General features: G+C 43.5%; 1 protein-coding gene across 3 annotated transcripts in view; it reads left to right on the top strand.

Moving 5' to 3' along the window:
- The window catches only part of MACROD2 (mono-ADP ribosylhydrolase 2), a 2,798,553-nt gene that overhangs the window by 2,698,689 nt on the left and 78,383 nt on the right, over positions 1 to 21,481 (top strand). For all 3 annotated transcript variants that reach the window (XM_073672205.1, XM_073672203.1, XM_073672204.1), the window contains one exon: positions 2,734 to 2,793. In XM_073672205.1, coding sequence (XP_073528306.1) covers positions 2,734 to 2,793 — 60 coding nt within the window. The remainder of the gene's footprint in view (positions 1 to 2,733; positions 2,794 to 21,481) is intronic.

Below are 21,481 nucleotides of genomic sequence, written 5' to 3'. Positions count from 1 at the left end.
TTCTAGTTTCTTTCCCACTTTTATGTATTTTATTTGGATTTAAATTATATATATACACTGCTCAAAAAAATAAAGGGAACACTTAAACAACAGAATACAACTCCAAGTAAATCAAACTTCTGTGAAATCAAACTGTCCACTTAGGAAGCAACACTGATTGACAATCAATTTCACATGCTGTTGTGCAAATGGAATAGACAATAGATGGAAATTATTGGCAATTATCAAGACGCACTCAATAAAGGAGTGGTTCTGCAGGTGGGGACCACAGACCACATCTCAGTACCAATGCTTTCTGGCTGATGTTTTGGTCACTTTTGAATGCTGGTTGTGCTTTCACACTCATGGTAGCATGAGACGGACTCTACAACCCACAGAATTTGCTCAGGTAGTGCAGCTCATCCAGGATGGCACACCAATGCGAGCTGTGGCAAGAAGGTTTGCTGTGTCTGTCAGCGTAGTGTCCAGAGGCTGGAGGCGCTACCAGGAGACAGGCCAGTACACCAGGAGACGTGGAGGGGGCCGTAGGAGGGCAAAAACCCAGCAGCAGGACCGCTACCTCCGCCTTTGTGCAAGGAGGAACAGGAGGAGCATTGCCAGAGCCCTGCAAAATGACCTCCAGCAGGCCACAAATGTGCATGTGTCTGCACAAACGGTTAGAAACCGACTCCATGAGGTATGAGGGTCCAACGTCCACAGATGGGGGTTGTGCTCACAGCCCAACACCGTGCAAGACGCTTGGCATTTGCCACAGAACACCAGGATTGGCAAAGTCACCACTGGCGCCCTGTGCTCTTCACAGATGAAAGCAGGTTCACACTGAGCACATGTGACAGACATGACAGAGTCTGGAGACGCCATGGAGAGCGATCTGCCTGCAACATCCTTCAGCATGACCGGTTTGGCAGTGGGTCAGTAATGGTGTGGGGTGGCATTTCTTTGGAGGGCCGCACAGCCCTCCATGTGATTGCCAGAGGCAGCCTGACTGCCATTAGGTACCGAGATGAGATCCTCAGACCCCTTGTGAGACCATATGCTGGTGCGGTTGGCCCTGGGTTCCTCCTAATGCAGGGCAATGCCAGACCTCATGTGGCTGGAGTGTGTCAGCAGTTCCTGCAAGATGAAGGCATTGAAGCTATGGACTGGCCCGCCCGTTCCCCAGACCTGAATCCGATTGAGCACATTTGGGACATCATGTCTCGCTCCATCCACCAACGTCACGTTGCACCACAGACTGTCCAGGAGTTGGTGGATGCTTTATTGCAGGTCTGGGAGGAGATCTCACAGGAGACCATCCGCAACCTCATCAGGAGCATGCCCAGGCGTTGTAGGCAGGCCATACAGGCACGTGGAGGCCACACACAATACTGAGCCTCATTTTGACTTGTTTTAAGCACATTACATCAAAGTTGGATCAGCCTGTAGTGTGTTTTTCCACTTTAGTTTTGAGGGTGACTCAAAATCCAGGCCTCCATTGGTTAATAAATTTGATTTCCATTGATGATTTGTGTGTGATTTTGTTGTCAGCACATTCAACTTTGTACAGAACAAAGTATTCAATGAGAATATTTCATTCATTCAGATCTAGGATGCGTTATTTGAGTGTTCCCTTTATTTTTTTGAACAGTGTGTGTGGATATATATATACATATACAGTGCATTGTGAAAGTATTTGGCCCCCTTGAACTTTTCTACCTTTTGCCACATTTCTGGCTTCAAGCATAAAGATATAAAATTCAAATTTTTTTGGGAAGAATCAACAACAAGTGGGACACAATCGTGACGTGGAACGAAATTTATTGGATATTTTAAACTTTTTTAACAAATTAAAAACTGAAAAGTGGAGATGCGGAAAAAATATGCAGCATTTCTGCATCGTGGGCACTTAGCCTAATACAGTTTTATGCAATAAAATATTGTCTATTTTAGAACTTTCCTTCTATGACCAAGAAGGGCATGGTATGTTTATATATTTTGCATCCCCATTTTAAAAGGTACACAAAATAGCGTATTTTAGCCAATTTAGTACTATACTCTAGCAGCAGAATTGCTTTTGCTAGCAGGAGGATCAATCTGAAGATAGTGCAAATGAAGGGAACTCAAATTCCCTGTAGCTACCCATTAATCTGTAGACAGTTCTCTGTTGTACCTCATGCTTCCAGAGAAATTATTCTGCTAGTGGGAATAAATTAGCGAATTTATTCAAGTTCCCCTCCAAGAAAAACAAATGCACTGAGCTATATGTTATATACTTCTGTCTTTAGTGTTACTTGAATCTCTGTGTTGTGCACAATCACAACCTCGGGACCTGCACTTGTATCTATTCCTCCTGTAGTGTTGCTATATAGAATACAACTTAATATATAAGCTTGTGATTTAAAGAATATAGTCACCTTCGAGAGCATTTTATTTTACTTAAATTTCTTTTTTTTCTGGTTAAAAATAAATTTTGCAATTTGGCTTTATTAAAAAAATGTCACCGTTTGCTTTCTATAGGCCTTCGTTTTGCATTATCTTTTGCTGGCTGCAAAATTAGTTAACTGAGAAACCGTCAGTGCACTCATTCTGACAGTAAAGTTTTAACTCTTCTCTTTCTTCTCCTAAACTCATATCAAATCGACTTTCATGCGGTCATAAATCCTTGTCCATATCCTGCAACGTGTATTTTTATCTGTATTGCTGATTGTGCTTTTCTCTATTATTAATTATTTTTTCATTTATTTTGTTTTTTAGTTCAAAGCAAAGACTTTTCTAAAAATACTGTTTCCACTTCCGAAGAAGTCGAACCTAATGGTAACGTCTACACACTACTTTTGATCCAATAATATTTAATTTCCAACATTTGCATATCCTCGGCATGGAAAGCGATCTTTTTCAGTTTTGTAAATTTTAGTTGTTGCACTAATTTTTAAATATTTTTTACTAATATTTTGCAATAAATGACACTATGTACAATATAAAATGTGGGGGAGCGCTGCAGCTTCTTTCCCATATGTTTTAATAGTTCGGCCAACAGCACAAGAGCAATGTCCATGAACCCAAACTTATAGTAGTTATCCCAACACATGCTGGAGTAAGATGCACTAAATAAGGCACAACTCTCAATGAAAAAATTTAATCCGGGAAAAATTCAGACACGTGAGCTGCCTCATAGAGATAGCAGGAGGGAGGTGTACAGAAGTGCAGCACAGAGGGGAAAGAATATCTCATTGGGCTCAGAAAAAGTCTATAGACAAGGAGGAAAATACAGAATTGTAGCTGTGTTGATTCATGAAAGCAAGTGAAGGCAGTAGCACTCTGAATACAGAGACCTCACATCCAGCATGTTTTATAGTGAGGGGCACTCCCATATGAGAAAAGTTTGAAACTTTGATCAGGCTGCAAACTGCATATAAAAGGGTTTGAAAATAAATGATGGAATGAAATTTGCAGACTGAAACTTGTTGCAATTTTATAAACTAAATGTAACCACAAACATATGTCAAAATATTTTTCTCATGTCGAAGTTGACCATAGCATTTAAATGGATTGTCTTTAAAGATTTAATTCATCGCAATACTTTGTCATGAAAAAATCTATGACCAAATCCAAAGCAACATCTCTACATAAAATAGATGGATTGTTTTATGGATTTTTATTGCCAAATTCACAGTGGAAACTCTCCACCATGTGTGAACATAGCCTTGAGGCTCTGCACAACTGGGAACATGAACACCGCATTAATACTGCAAGGCCTAAATCCAACGTGAGCACTCTGTCTTTGTGTATGTTGACAGCGCATTTCTAATGTCATATTTTGCATATGAAAGCTATGGAAAAAAAGCAGCCATCAAAATTTATAAGCAGCCATGACAAGCTCTGAAACATCTTCATAGTTTACAGATGAATCTTGAATTTCAATGATTCTGAGTTTTCCTGAAATGTCAATTTTTATTTCACATTAAATACCAGGCAGATTAGTGGTTGACAAACATTCTGATATGAACTGCATCAACCTTCTAATAAACTTCCCGGGTCTAAGACGGTGACATGTACTTAATTACAAAATTGTGTTAACTGTATTGACACCTCAATAATCCTTGGACAAGTTAATACGTGGTAGGTCGCTTGCAAATATCACTTTGAAATGTTATCTTTCTTGCGTTTGTATTCGAAGCTGAGATTATGATTCCATGCATTCTGCCGATCATGCCATATTGTGAGCTCTTTGTCTTAGTTAAAGCTCTTGTATTAAATTTAGGTAAATGGTTTTGATATGCTTGAATTGCAGACTCATTTGGGCGCACTATTATGCACTAATTGCAGTTTCCGTGTTCTCTGTTTTATTGTCCTATTAACAAAGAATTAACAATTTGTTGCATGATGCAAAATTGCTGTGTTTGATAACACGCCGTCGGCCCCCGAATGGACGGGAGTTGAATTGTCCTGGTAGGCAGATGAAAGCGGAATTTTTCAAAATTATATTCTATTATCGCAATTAAGGAAACACAATTATAGATTTAGCTCGGAGTAAACACATCTGCTTTTTGTTATGGATAACGAATACCATTTCAAGATATCATCACTTTTCGAAGAAAATACCAGACATTCTTCAATATCGTCTGTATGTGAGATGACAGACACTAGTTTCATATATTTTCTCTATATAATTACTTTAGACAGTATATCACAAAAGTATTTTATATTTTTTCATGGGACAACACTGAAGATATGACACTTTGATACAATATAAAGTAGTCAGTGTACAGCTTGTATAACAATGTAAATTTGGTGTGCCCTCTAAATAACTCAATACACAGACATTAATGTCTAAACTGCAGGCAGCAAAAGTGTGTACACCCCGAAGTCAAAATTTCCAAATTGTGCCCAAAGTGCCAATATTTTGTGTGGTCACCATTATGTTCAATCACTGCCTTAACTCTCTTGGGCATGGAGTTCACTCGAGCTTCACAGGTTGCCACTGGAATCCCCTTCCACTTTTCCATGATGACATCACGGAGCTGGTGGTTGTTAGCTTGTTGGATTTTAGAGGCCTTGCGCTCCTCCACCTTTCGTTTGAGGATGCCCCACAGGTGCTCAATAGAGTATAGGTCTGGAGACATGCTTGGTCAGTCCAGCACCTTTAGGCTATGTGCCCACGATGCAGAAATTCTCCGGATTTTTTCCTGCATCTCCCTGGCAGGAAAACGCATGCGGATTGTACATACTTTTTTCCTGCCAGGGACAACGGAAGTGAAGCGTTCTTCACATGCATTTCCGCATGCGGGTTGTCAAGCACTTTCCAAGCGATTTTAGCATCACTTGGAAAGTGCTTGACAACTTGGTCACACTATATAAATCCATGCCACCGGCATGGATTTTATATAGTGTGACCGAAAGAATGGTAAAAAATAAAAAATAAATATATAATTACCTTCTGATGGCCAACGGTGTCTTTGTCTTGGCTTGCCGGCAGCTCACGGTAGACTAAAGGACCTGCCGATGTCAGTGGTCGCGTGACCCGTCACATGACTAAATGACGTCACCGCAGGTCCTTTAGTCTACCGCGAGCTGCCGGCAAGCCAGGACAAGGACACCGGGGGCCAATAGAAGGTAAGTATAATATTTATTTTTTATTCTTTTTTTCAAAGGTGCTATGGTACCCGGGTCCGGAGGAGAGTCTCCTCTCTTCATTCTGTGGTGAGGGGAACCTGTCTTGTTAAACTGCTGTATGGTCTTGGCCACCCTGCTGTAGCTCAGTTTCAGTGTGTTGGCAATCTTCTTATAGCCTAGGCCATCTTCATGTAGAGCAACAATTCTTTTTTGTAAATCCTCATTAAGTTCTTTGCCATGAGGTGCCATGCTGAACTTCCAGTGACCAGTGTGAGAGCGATAACAACAAATTGGCTGTGTGTTGAGTGTGTTGGGCACACCAAATTTACACTGTTATACAAGCTGTACCCTGACTACTTTACATTGTATCGAAGTGTCATATCTTCAGTGTTGTCCCATGAAAAGATATAATAAAATATTTACAAAAATGTGAGGGGTGTACTCACTTTTTTGACATCCTATATATATTACCCAGGACTAGGAAGCATTAACGTTGCCTCTCCTATAGCATAAATTAGATTTAAAACGTCTAAACTTTATATCTCTAAGGGTAGGTTCACGCGACTGATTTTCCTACATGTGGGAAAATGGACCAATTATTCTGACGTTGATTAGCACTCCATCAGTTTTTCTTGTACGTGGAGAGAAAAAAAAAAGTTTCTCCATCTTCTACATTCTGCTAGTCAGTGAAAATCGGACTACACTGGGATGGGTCTTGATGGAACCATAGACTTGCATTGCCGATTTTGATCTGACCCCTCTAATCAAAATCGGACATGTCTTGGATTTTTTCCCTGGACCACTCTGTCTGAGGAAAAATTTGGACATGTGCACGGTCCCTTAGAATATCATAGGTACCAGTGCTATCTGTGAAAACCATGGAAAGCGTTCGAACGAGAAAACTGGTTGTGTGTACAAGCCCTTAAAGTTATATTTCTAGGGTCCATGCTGACCCCATAATTGGTGATGATGATTTAAAAATAAAAGCCAATTGAACATACAACACACAAATTTCATAAGTTTTTACTGCTTCACTATAGCTTGTAACCTCCTTGAGATCCAATCGGGCTTGTGATTTAATCAGCAGTGCAGGATGCTTCCATCGCCCTTGGCACATTTGTATATATTTCCAGTAGATTAACACTTCTAAAACACAGTTAAACTGCCCGCTCTGTCTCCTGCTTTGTGCTGATCTTTATGGCTTTATGTGGAGTATTAGGAAGCATTGTATAACGGTGTTTTTAACACTGTGTGGCCGCTTTACTTGGACATTGAATGACATGGGAAAATATGGCAGTGTAGGAGATAACTAAATGATCGCATTATTTGCATACTGTATTATTTAGACATTTTGGGGGGTAATATTACATAATTGTAAAAAATAGTTATCTGTGGAAGTCCTAGTGGTTGTGTACAAATTAATATTTATTGCAGTCACAACTCATTCTTTGTAAATAAAAATAATACATAAATAAATAAAAATGAATACAAACTTTTAGGGTATGTGCATATGGTCAGGAGTTACCTGCGACCCCGACACTGCTGAATAGCCGCGAGGCTTCTGCCCTCATTATGCAAATGAATGGCATCATTTTTTTTCACATGCAAACTTTCCTCATAGAGGTTAGTCTATGGGGAAAGTCCACATTTGGACCCGCAAGAGAAATTGACATGCTGCGGATCTGAAAGAAATCCCATCCACTTTGCTATAACATCTGGCCACGGCGGGTTTGACGCTGCATAGACACGCAGCGACTCCTGACCGTGTGCACATACCCTTAAAGACTTAGATCCATTGAGAAAAGCAATCAGGATTTAAAGGGAATCTGTCACCAGAAATAATGCTATTAACCTGCAGATATGGGGTCAATCTGCAGGTTAACAGCGTTATTATGCTGTACATAGTCGAATGCAGTGGGAAGAAAATGAACTTTATTCTCCCTGCCAGCATTCGGTTTCAGTCATGGGGGCGGGGGCAACACTGGTTCAGTCACTGCTCCGAGTATACAGAGCGGCCGCTCTAACTGCGCCTCCGATCCTGACTGACACTTCCTCTGCATTGGGACTGACTGTCAGTAAGGCCCGGGGCTGCGGTTACAGCCACCACTCTGTATTCTCAGAGTGATGACTGAACCTGCTGCACCCCCTCCCCCATGATTGAAACTGAATGCTGGCGGGGAGAATAAAGTTAATTTTTTCCCTGCTGCATTCGGCTGCTTGCAGGCGCGCCAGGCAGCATAATAATGCTGTTAACCTGCAGATTAACCGCATATCTTCAGGTTAATAGCCTTATTTCTGGTGACTGGTTTCCTTTAACTATGTTACATGGATGCAGCATTGAGTAATAATCTTTTTGTATAAAATCATAATTTATATAAAGTTAGATTTAACTAGAAAAAATAGTCATTGTACTAGTTTTACATAGCTAAAAATTACAATACATTTTTTTCTTTCACTTTGAACATTTAACTCAATTTCTAATTATATTTTTCATTTGAAGCTTTTCTCTGGAATCATCACATCTACTGTGTTTCATCAAAAAATAAACTCTAGCATGACTTTACAGGATTTTTGGAGTATGCTTGAAATATAAGCCCTACTCTGAAAATAAGCCCTAGGTACAGTCAGGGCTGGCTTTAGGGGAAGTCAAACTGGGCAATTACAAAGGGCCCCCACTTTATTAGTGTCCTCCATTGTTTTTAAGACTGCTTAAGGACATTTAGTGTGAAGTCCACAGTCATGTGAGCATGATGTTACCAACACCACACCAAAACATCATTTCACCCAACGAACGAGCTTGCTCGTTTGTCAGGTGAAAGGCAGTCTGTTAAGACTGCACAATTAATGTGATTGAGCATTCATAGGAATGATAATCGTGCAGTCTAAATGCACAATAAGATTCGGTTTCTATCATGTCTAACAATGATATACAGTACATATAATACATAAGATAGCTCTTAGCCAAATACATCTGGCTAACACAATACCATATAAATGCATGCTCGACTGGGCATGTTGAAATTACACATGCCCAATCCTTGTTTTTCTTAATGGGAAGGTGCCATAAAAAAAAAAAAATAAGAATTAAAAAAATTTAAAATATTAATGTTTTTGATTTTTTTAAAAAATATTATCATTTGTTTTTAATAAAGTAAAATATGAAAAATAATTTTAAAAGATTTGACATTTCCACTTTTAAACACTAGGGGGAGCAGCTGCTGAAATTTGCTATGAAAGCCTAGTGTACAACTAGCTCACATTACAACTGCAGTAAATTGGAGCTGCATCTGCTCACATTTGTGTGACATGGCTCCCCTCCTCCCCTTCTGTGTGTTTGCAAAAAGATAAGAAAGAATGAAGTTTAGGATCACAGTGTGGAGCCATTTTGTTGGTGACTGCCAGTGATACTGACAAGTACAGTGCCACCGAGGATGGCCGGCAAAGCTGATTCTGTTAGATGGTGCTGCTCACTGTGTCATAAACTGGGGTTAGATACATGGAGTGTATTACACACTGGGATTATTCACACCACATGATACACTACACGTATCTACATACAGGGCTCAGTGTAGTGTATCACATGATGGGATTAGGTACACCGGTCTGGGGACTATCGCACATGATGACTGGATTGGATACACCGGTCTGGGGAGTATCGCATATGATGATGGGGAAAAAGCACAAAATTTGAGCTTGGTTTAAGTTGGTATACATGCAGCACATAAATGCATGTTTCACAATGGCCATGAATCAGAAAAACCTACAAGAAGCAAAATAAACAAACCCTGCTGTAAATAAATAAAAGCAAGTGCATTTAAATAAAATCGGGTTCTTAGTAACACTGTTTTTAATCAAAAATAGTATAAAAGCTTTCCCACCAGCGACAAAGTGAACCCGTTTGGGAAAGTCCTACACTGTCTAATATTAAAAACCTTACCATGTGACAAATATGACCTCTGTGTGAATAAGGGCAGACAAAGGACTGGGTCCCAAACTATGAACACCGGCCAAGGGAAGCCTTTTAAATGTACTATCCAGCTAGCTCTATGAAGGAAAGACGGGGTTAGATACATCGGTCTGGGGAGTATCGCATATGATGATGGGATTAGATATACCACTCTGGGGAGTATCGCACATGATGACAGGATTAGATACACCAATCTGGGGAGTATCGCACATGATAACGGGATTAGATACACCAGTCTGGGGAGTATGACACATGATGACGGGATTAGATACACCAGTTTGGGGAATATCGCACATGATGACGGGATTAGATACACCGGTTTGCATAGAAAATATTAAGAACCTCTCCCTCTGAAATCACTCTCACTCTTTCCCCTCCCCTATACCATTTGTCAAAGCAGAAGAGCTCGCAATCTAGAAAGCTGTTGCTGTGCAAATGGCAGTCCTCACAAGAAGTGGCAAACTCAATGATCAAGGCTAATTACCATACCAAATGTTCCTCCTGGTAAGAGAAACATGGGTGACGTATAGACACCTTTGAATATATGGGCCAGAGATTGAAAGAGACAAGGAACCAACTCTTTAAGGCTTCAAAGGGAATCTACCTCACTCTATACAATAGCCAGGATATTCTCATTTGCACGTGTTGAATTTCCTGTCTCTTAGGCACCGAAATGAAATGTGGAATATCGGAAGTTCTATAATTCCGATTGTGATGGGACCCATATTTTTAGCGGTGGGACCAACTAAGGAACAGATGCATATTTTTCCGTACCTGTGCGCCCTGCCAATGAGCTGTAACGCAAGAGGGCAAACATAACCAACAGCAGTTATGTCATATTTAGTCTCTAAAGAAAAATCACAATAAAAAATATGGCATCACTTGCTAACTTCTGCGATCAACCAGCGAGGAGTTATCGCATAAACTAGAAATTCAATAAAACCATGAAGGGCGGAGACCAGCCCACGTGAGGTCATCACAGGGGAGTGTGTGGGCAGGGCCCCCTTCGGCATAAAACATCAAGCCGAATATTGATCTATACTCATGCCGGGAGATACATATTTGTGTAAGCAGGGGTCCCGTTCCATAACGGTCCATTGGAGCGCTTCCCTCCAGCTAAACTGAATCAGCTAAGTAAGTTCTTCTATTACTCCCTTTTTATTTTGTGTAACTGTATATGCTGTATTATTTTGTCCCTCTTTGTAAAATCTTTTGTATATTTTTCATAAACACTTCCTCCCTTTGGATTAAATACAAAATTTAATAGTCCTGTTTCTTCTGTTCTGTAATAATTCCTCCCCCGAAGCCATATACGCTACCAGAAAGCAGGTGTCCAATCAGGCCTGTAGTGGATTTTATATCTTTTAAAAATGAAACTGACTGGTGGTGGAAGCGAATAATCTTAATTGGGTTATCGTGAAGCTGGCAGTGATCATAAGGGGCATAGACACATATTCTATGCCCTGTAATTCGGAGGTGTGTACACCATATGCTTACTGCTCGCTTGCCGATAGCTACATAGTGCGTAATCGGGATCGTGCGTGTGCGGAATCCCTGACACCGGTCAAAGGAGTAATACACCAGTGTGGGGAGTATCGCGCATGATGATGTTATTAGATACACCGGTCTGGGCAGTGTCACACATGCAGGGATTAGATACACCGCTCTGGGGAGTATCACACAGTCTGGGATTAGATACACTGGTCTGGGGAGTATCGAACAGGCTGGGATTAGATACACCGGGCTGAGGAGTATCACACATGCTGGGATTAGATATCTTTTCATTTTATACTGTATTTCTTACTTGAAGCTGCGATCATCTGATCTCTAGTATACATGGCAAAATACACATGCACTCATACACACAGGAAAATAGAAAAATTCGTGCACACAGGAAAATGCACACGCATGCTCAAACACACAGAAAAATGCACACACGCTCACACACACAGAAAAATGCACACGCACGCTCAAACACACAGAAAAATAGACACACACACTCACACACACAGAAAAATGCACACGCACGCTCACACACACAGAAAAAAACACACGCACACTTACACCCACAGGAAAATGCACACGCACACTCACACACACAGAAAAATATATACGTGGTGTAATACATGACCCCGCTCTGTCCACTTTTATGGGAGCAGTGGTGTAATAAGATAGACCATAGCAGCAGCCACTCCAGGGCCCGCTGCACTCCATGAGACACGGCGGCTGTGATGAGCAGTGACCTCAGTAACTACACCGCTCATCAGAGTCGCCAAGCCACATATAGTCCTCCATACAGTATAATGGCCGCATATAGTCATTCATACAGTATAATGGGTCCCACATAGTCCTCCATACAGTATAATGGGCCACACATAGTCCTCCATACAGTATAATGGGCCCCACATAGCCCTCCATACAGTATAATGGCCCCACATAGTCCTCCATACAGTATAATGGCCCCATATATAGTCCTCCATACAGTATAATGGGCCCCACATTGTCCTCCATACAGTGTAATGGCCCCACATAGTCCTCCATACAGTATAATGGCCCCATATAGTCCTCTTAGAGTATAATGGCCCCATATAGTGATCTACAGTATAATGGCCCCATATAGTGCACCATACTATAATGTGCCTCACATATTGCTCCACAGTATAATGGCGTCATATAGTGCCCCACAGTAGAATGTGCACCATAAAGTGCATCCTGTTGTATAATAGCCCTCATCATCCTCCTCCCGGCGTGTATGGCCCCCATCATCCTCCTATCTGCGTGTATGGCCCCCATCATCCTCCTCCCTGCGTGGATGGCCCCCATCTTCTTCCTCCCTGCATGTATGGCCCCCATCATCTTCCTCCCTGCGCGTATGGCTCCCATCATCTTCTTCCTTGCGTGTATGGCCCCCATCATCTTCCTCCCTGTGTGTATGGCCCCCATCATCTTCCTCCCGGCATGTATGGCCCCCATCATCCTCCTCCTTACATATGGCTTCATATATTCAATAAAATAAAAAACACTTGTGCTTACCTTCCCGGCGCTCCCATGCAGCGCTGCCTGCTGTTCAGTGTGCTCAGGGCACAGCAGATGGATGATCTCTCTGCTGTGCTCTGAACAGGTCAGCGGTGATCTGCAGCCTGTACTGTAATGCTTACAGGCTCAGAACACCACCGTCGCACATACTCACCCCTGGACCGCTGCTGCTGCTTGGGAGCTCGACCTCCACCTCCTCCTCTGCCGCCACCGCTCCTGTCATTGCACACACTGAGAAGTGCGTGCGATGTCAGGGGAAAATGAAGCCCACACTTACGGTGTGGGCTTCAATAAAATGGCCACTAACTCCTCCCCACAGCTGTGACCTGGACACCCAGGGAGCATGCCCAGGTCGCAGCTAGAGGCAGGAGGAGCGGCCTCTAATGTTACACATAGGGTCGGTATCCGACTGCACAGTCTTATGCCCAGGACTGCTGTAAGTGCTGCTCAGACACTTACACCCCCACCACATGAAAATGGCAGCCCCCGGTGGCAGAAATAAAAATGTATAAATAAAAAACTATTAAAGTTGTACATTTAATTTTGTATTAAAAATAATTGATTGTATAAACAATAATTATTAATACAAATTAAAAATCGTGGCACCTTCCCTTAAACTTTACATCTATATACAGTACAGACCAAAAGTTTGGACACACCTTCTCATTTAAAGATTTTTCTGTATTTTCATGACTATGAAAATTGTACATTCACACTGAAGGCATCAAAACTATGAATTAACACATGTGGAATTATATACTTAACAAAAGTATTCTTGGCATTCTCTTGATAAGCTTCAAGAGGTAGTCACTGGAAATGGTTTTCACTTCACAGGTGTGCCCTGTCAGGTTTAATAAGTGGGATTTCTTGCCTTATAAATGGGGTTGGGACCATCAGTTGTATTGTGCAGAAGTCTGGTGGATACACAGCTGATAGTCCTACTGAATAGACTGTTAGAATTTGTATTATGGCAAGAAAAAAGCAGCTAAGTAAAGAAAAACGAGTGGCCAGCAAAAGCCATCAAGCGCTACAAAGAAACTGGCTCACATGAGGACCGCCCCAGGAAAGGAAGACCAAGAGTCACCTCTGATTCTGAGGATAAGTTTATCCGAGTCACCAGCCTCAGAAATCGCAGGTTAACAGCAGCTCAGATTAGAGACCAGGTCAATGCCACACAGAGTTCTAGCAGCAGACACATCCAGGGTCGGACTGGGGTGCCTAGGGCCCACCAGGGGAACTGACTCTTGGGGCCCACACTACAGCCCACCATAAACGGTTTTATTACTTGTTATGCTTTTCTATAATGTACTATAGTTACATGATTGGCCGCGCTTGGAGCACCAAGTGGCAGGACTTTGTTCGAACAGTCATTCCGTACTGCCAGAGTCCCTTTAAGGGTAACTTGTCACCTTGAAAAACGCTATTTATCTGCAGATATAGGGGTAATCTGCAGGTAAATAGGGTTTAAAGCCTGGTTAGACGGCTTAATGGAAAAGCGTTGGCTACACGGAGAAAATTACATTTTATTCTCCCTGCCGCCACTCGCTTCCTGTTATAAGGTCGGTGCAAGGAGGGAGACATTACAGTCACCGCGAACTACAAAGTGAGCGTGCTGCAATAATGTCAGGCACCTTGATTGTGACACTTCCATGGAGCCCAACCTCAGGCTGAGCTTCATTGAACGACTAACATGGCAGCAGCACCTGGCAACTAGTGCTGAGCGAGCGTGGTCGGATAAGGTGTGATCCCAGCATCTTGTAGTGCTCTGCTAATATGCTCGAGTCCCCAGAGTAGCATGTTTTGCGGCGGTAGGCAGACGCAACACATGCAGGAATTGCCTGTTTGTTAGGTAATCACTGCATGTGTTGCTTCTGTCTACCGCGGCAAAACATGTTACCGCAGGGACTCGAGCATATTAGCAGAGCACTACAAGATACCTGGATAACACCCGAGCATGCTGAGATAACACCTTGTCCGACCACGCTCACTCAGCACTACTGGCAACCCATCAGCAACCTGCAACTGCGTCACAGGGAGCTGAAGGGAGCAGGTGACTGCATGCACCGGCCATCGTGCTATCTAAATGCCGCTGTCAGTGATTGACAAGGGCACTTAAATACTCAGAACAGCAGCAATCGAGGCGAGCTCTGATCACTGCTGTTACAGGCAGACGCCGGCTATGTAACACAGCCGACATCTGCCTGGTATGGAGCAGGCTCAGCTCCTGAACCCGCTCCATACAGGTACAACCCTAAGGTTATGACTAGAGATGAGCGGTGTTCGACTAGAACTGTTCGCCAATCTCAAATTCGAGCTGTTTTGGGCGGTGTTCGAGTTGTTCGACGAACCCGAACGATTTGCAAAGAATTCGGCTGTTCGAGGTTATGTTCGATAACTGTTCGTGCACCAAAAGCGTGTCCTGCATGTCTGGCGCTATTTAGAGCACCAATCATGCAGGGATTGTCTGCCACTCACTGTAATGCCACAGCCATGGAGGTTGTGGCATTACAGTGATTGCCCAAATCGATGGGAACAGTGCCAACAGTGAAACATGAAAAGCCGGCAATTCAGCAGCGGCATACACCGGTACCCGACAATTTAGAACCGAAAGAATAGAGCTTCACACATAGATTAGATAGATATAAACATGTCAGCCACATATATACGAAGTACAGTGAAAGTGCTGCTTACTGTACTTGTCATTTAGCGTAAAGGATTTATCAAAAAAAATAATAGTGTTTTCATGCACCGTCTCTTTAAAAAAGCCGGCCGGCAATTCAGCAGCGGTACCCGACAATTTAGAACAGAAAGAATAGAGATTCACACATAGATTAGATAGATAGAAACATGTCAGTCACATATATATGAAGTACAGTGACAGTGTTGATTACTGTACTTGTCATTTAGTGTAAAGGATTTATCAAAAAAAATAATAGTGTTTTCATGCACCGTCTCTTTAAAAAAGCCGGCCGACAATTTAGAATAGAAGGAATAGAGAATCACACATAGATTAGATAGATAGAAACATGTCAGTGTCATATATATGAAGTACAGTGATAGTGTTGGTTACTGTACTTGTCATTTAGTATTAAAATAAAGGATTTATTATTAAAAAAATTGGCGTGGGGTTCCCCTTAATTTTAGGCTCTAGCGGAGGTTAAGCAGACGGCTGGGGCAGATGTTTGAAGCCTAGGAAGGGGGTAATAGCCACGGAGCTTCCCAGGCTACTAATATCAGCCCCCAGCTGAATACCTAGCCTTTACTAGCTATTAAAATGGGGGACCCCCCCAAAAAAATGACGTGGGGTCCCCCCTAATTTAGTAGCTAGCAAAGGCTAGGCAGACAGCTGGGGGCTGATATTAATAGCCCAGGAAGGGAGCCATGAATATTGGCCCCCTCCCAGGCTAGAAACACCAGCCGTCAGCCGCCCCAGAAATGGCGCATTCATAGGATGCGCCAATTCTGGCACTTAGCCTCGCTCTTCCACGCTGCCCTGTAGCGGTGGCAGGGGGTAATAGGGCTGGGGTTGATGTCAGCTTATAATGCCAGCTGACATCAAGCCCAGGTTAGTAATGGAGAGGCGTCTATAAGACACCCCCATTACTAACCCCATAGTCAAAGTTAAAAAAAACACAACACCCAGAATAAAGTCCTTTAATTGAAATAAACACACAATTCTTTATTGTTCTAAATTAAACCATACTTACCATCACGCCCATTTCAGCTGAAGCCAACGATCTCCTGTAATAAAAATAAAATAATAAAGCAACCTCATCCTTACCTTTCCATGGTTCCCAGGACAGCTTCAGCTCTGCTACATCGAGATGACAGGCTGGACCGCAGCAGAACGCCGCCATCCAGCCAGTCATCCCGCAGACACTGAGAAGAGCAGGCATGCTTGCGCTCCACATTGTCTCTCTGTGACGGCATAAAGATGAGCCGAGGTCATGTCCAATGAACTCAGCTCACCTCATGCACGTCACTTACAGCGTGGGAGAATTCTCACGCTGAAGCGCTGAGTGCAGGAGAATTTTCCCACGCTGTCAGTGACGTGCATGAGGTGAGCCGAGTTCATTGGACATGACCTCGGCTCATCTGGATGCCGTCACAGAGAGACAATGTGGAGCGCAAGCATGCCTGCTCTTCTCAGTGTCTGCGGGATGACTGGCTGGATGGCGGCGTTCTGCTGCGGTCCAGCCTGTCATCTCGATGTAGCAGAGCTGAAGCTGTCCTGGGAACCATGGAAAGGTAAGGATGAGGTTGGTTTATTATTTTTCTTTTATTGCAGGAGATCGTTGGCTTCAGCTGGAATGGGCGTGACGGTAAGTATGGTTTAATTTAGAACAATAAAGAATTGTGTGTTTATTTCAATTAAAGGACTTTATTCTGGGTGTTGTGTTTTTTTTAAATACTTTACTAGAAATTCATGGCGGTCATGTCTAATACTGGCGTGACCCCATGAATTTTGGGCTTGGGGCCAGCTGATAATACCAAGCTGGCCCTAACCCCTTTATTACCCAGTGAGCCACCGCACCAGGGCCCTGGATGAGTTGGGTACAGCGCCAGAAGATGGCGCTTCTATGAACGCGCCATTTTCCGGGGTGGCTGCGGACTGCAATTTGCAGCGGGGGGGCCCAGAAAGCTTGGGCCTCCCTGCGCTGCAGATTCCAGCCCCCAGCTGCCTAGTTGTACCTGGCTGGACACAAAAAAAGGGCGAAGCCCCACGTATTTTTTTTTTAATTATTTCATGAAATTCATGAAATAATTAAGAAAAAAAGGCCTTCCCTATATTGTTGTGTCCGGCCAGGTACAAATAGTCAGCTGGTGGTTGGGGGCAGCCCGTTCCTGCCTGCTGTACCTGGCTGGACACAAATATAGTGCGAAGCCCCACTTCAATTTTTTTAAATTATTTCAGGAAATTCATGAAATAATTAAAAAAAAATTGACGTGGGGCTTCGCACTATATTTGTGTCCAGTCAGGTGCAGCAGGCAGGAACGGGCTGCCCCCAACCACCAGCTGCCTATTTGTACCTGGCCGGACACAACAATATAGGGAAGCCCTTTTTTCTTAATTATTTCATGAAATAATTTAAAGAAAATTGACGTGGGGCTTCGCCCTGTTTTTGTGTCCAGCCAGGTACAACTAGGCAGCTGGGGGCTGGAATCCGCAGCGCAGGGAGGCCCAAGCTTTCTGGGCCACCCCGCTGCAAATTGCAGTCCGCAGCCACCCCGGAAAATGGCGCGTTCATAGAAGCGCCATCTTCTGGCGCTGTACCCAACTCATCCAGGGCCCTGATGCGGTGGCTCACTGGGTAATAAAGGGGTTAGGGCCAGCTTGGCATTATCAGCTGGCCCTAAGCCCAAAATTCATGGGGTCACGCCAATATTAGACATGACCACCATGAATTTCTAGTAAAATATTTAAAAAAAACACAACACCCAGAAAAAAGTCCTTTAATTGAAATAAACACACAATTCTTTATTGTTCTAAATTAACCATACTTACCGTCACGCCCATTCCAGCTGAAGCCAACGATCTCCTGAAATAAAAGAAAAATAATAAAGCAACCTCATCCTTACCTTTCCATGGTTCCCATGACAGCTTCAGCTCTGCTACATCGAGATGACAGGCTGGACCGCAGCAGAACGCTGCCATCCAGCCTGTCATCCCGCAGACACTGAGAAGCGCAGGCTTGCTTGCGCTCCACAGTGTCTCTCTGTGAGGGCATCCAGATGAGCCGAGTTCATGTCCAATGAACTCGGCTCACCTCATGCACGTCACTGACAGCGTGGGAAAATTCTCCTGCACTCAGCGCTTCAGCGTGGGAGAATTCTCACACTGAAGCGCTGAGTGCAGGAGAATTCTCCCACGCTGTCAGTGACGTGCAGGAGGTGAGCTGAGTTCATTGGACATGAGCTCACCTTATGCACGTCACTGACAGCGTGGGAAAATTCTCCTGCACTCAGCGCTTCAGCGTGGGAGAATTCTCACGCTGAAGCGCTGAGTGCAGGAGAATTCTCCCACGCTGTCAGTGACGTGCAGGAGGTGAGCTGAGTTCATTGGACATGAGCTCACCTTATGCACGTCACTGACAGCGTGGGAGAATTCTCCTGCACTCAGCGCTTCAGCGTGAGAATTTTCCCACGCTGTCAGTGACGTGCATGAGGTGCGCCGAGTTCATTGGACATGACCTCGGCTCATCTTTATGCCGTCACAGCCAGACACTGCAGAGCGCAAGCATGCCTGCGCTTCTCAGTGTCTGCGGGATGACAGGCTGGATGGCAGCGTTCTGCTGCGGTCCAGCCTGTCATCTCGATGTAGCAGAGCTGAAGCTGTCGTGGGAACCATGGAAAGGTAAGGATGAGGTTGATTTATTATTTTTCTTTTATTGCAGGAGATCGTTGGCTTCAGCTGGAATGGGCGTGATGGTAAGTATGGTTTAATTTAGAACAATAAAGGATTGTGTCTTTATTTAAATTAAAGGACTTTATTCTGGGTGTTTGTGTTTTCTTTTAACTTTGACTATGGGGTTAGTAATGGGGGTGTCTTATAGACGCCTCTCCATTACTAACCTGGGCTTGATGTCAGCTGGCATTATAAGCTGACATCAACCCCAGCCCTATTACCCCCTGCCACCGCTACAGGGCAGCGTGGAAGAGCGAGGCTAAGTGGCAGAATTGGCGCATCCTATGAATGCGCCATTTCTGGGGCGGCTGACGGCTGGTGTTTCTAGCCTGGGAGGGGGCCAATATTCATGGCTCCCTTCCTGGGCTATTAATATCAGCCCCCAGCTGTCTGCCTAGCCTTTGCTAGCTATTAAATTAGGGGGGACCCCACGTCATTTTTTTGGGGGGGTCCCCCATTTTAATAGCTAGTAAAGGCTATGTATTCAGCTGGGGGCTCATATTAGTAGCCTGGGAAGCTCCGTGGGTATTACCCCCTTCCCAGGCTTCAAACATCTGCCCCAGCTGTCTGCTTAACCTCCGCTAGAGACTAAAATTAAGGGGAACCCCACGCCAATTTTTTTTAATAATAAATCCTTTATTTTAATACTAAATGACAAGTACAGTAACCAACACTATCACTGTACTTCATATATATGTGACTGACATGTTTCTATCTATCTAATCTATGTGTGAAGCTCTATTCTGTCTGTTATAAATTGTCGGGTACAGATGCTGAATTGCCGGCCGGCTTTTTTAAAGAGACAGTGCATGAAAACACTATTATATTTTTTAATAAATCCTTTACACTAAATGACAAGTACAGTAAGCAACACTGTCACTGTACTTCATATATATGTGACTGACATGTTTCTATCTATCTAATCTATGTGTGAGGCTCTATTCCTTCTTGTCTAAATTGTCGGGTACCGGTGTATGCCGCTGCTGAATTGCCGGCCGGCTTTTTTAAAGAAAGCGTCTTCTGAGCAGTTTGTCAGCTTTTGGACACCTTTGAAGGTGTTTTCTATGTGTTTCTATGTGTTTTTGTTTGCCTGCCATTGGTTTTAACGGTGTTCGACGGTGTTCGACGAACAGTTCGACGAACAGTTCCTCGAACATCCCGGTGTTCGACGAACCGAACCCGAACACTACGGGGGTGGCTCAACACTAGTTATGACAAGGTTAGCAAATTTCACTTGTCTGTTCCTAAATGTGGAAAGGCAAATGGAATTCCCTAACACATGTGAGCAAGTCCTAATAGATTTAGTAAAGGTGCCCCAAGCATATGAATGTTATTACACACCATAATGGACTCTTACATAGACGCATCTTACAAAAATACATATTATTCCAGATACGTAGACACATACAAACACATCAGTACATGAATACATCTTCTGAACCACCATCAATTGTAATGTCAGGTCAGACCCATATATCTTTGTATCACATAAACCTACAACTCCCAGTATGTAATTAACAATAGAGATACTGGGAGTTATCAGTCATCATCAGACTGCGGACCATACAGGAACCACAGTACTGATGAGACGCAGGCAGTATCACAAATGAACATTTACATCTAGGTATCTTACCTGAAACGTCTTCTCTGTTTAGAGTCGTTCTCTTTCTTTTCTTCCTCTTGTCCAGACTCCATGATGACTTTTCTCATCCACAGCTCGTCTCTGCAGACCTCCATCTTCTCTGGTATTCTGCAGCACATCCCCACACGATGCCCTTAAAGATAGCAGAGTCATTATAATGCTCCTGAATAAAAATATCTACACTGAGCCCCTGAATAAACCTAACTCTTACAATGCTCCCTGCACAAAACATGACATACACTCTACCCCTCTTATGGTACCTGCTCTCCACACTGTCCTCTCCTTACCATACTGGGCCCCCTCTTCACACTGTCCTCTCACACTGTGTCCCCCCTATACTGCCCAGTCTCTATACTGTGCCCCTTCATCACACTCCCCCCTCCTCAGCATACTGTTCCCTCCTTGCTGTGCCCTCACACTGTTCCCCCCCATACTGCCTCATCACTATACCTTCCCCCACACTACCTAGTCTCTGTGCTGTGTCACCTCACACTTTTCTCCCTCCATACTGTCTCCTCACACTATTCCCCCACTCTCCATACTGTCTTATACATCCCTTCCCCTTTCTGTTCCAGCACCCATTCCCACCCCTCCTGTAGTTCACCATACTGTTTCTTCACACATCTCCCAATTCTGTCTCCTAAAATTTCTCCCCAATCTCTCTCCAAATATAATAAATCTTCGGAAGACCACACAGACATGCAGAAGCACGCTTACACACACGCAAACAAGTGCACACGGACACATACTAAGGGCTCTTTCACACGTGACCGTTTCCACACGTACCGGAGACACTGACACACGTAGACTCATTCACATGAATGCGTATGTGCACATG

Source organism: Phyllobates terribilis, unplaced genomic scaffold (genome assembly GCF_046119375.1).
Source record: "Phyllobates terribilis strain yellow unplaced genomic scaffold, ASM4611937v1 Scaffold_3__8_contigs__length_932513732, whole genome shotgun sequence".
NCBI classification, from domain to species: domain Eukaryota; kingdom Metazoa; phylum Chordata; class Amphibia; order Anura; family Dendrobatidae; genus Phyllobates; species Phyllobates terribilis.
The sequence above is the reverse complement of the archived record's forward strand: the minus strand, read 5'-3'. Positions and strand labels throughout refer to the sequence as shown.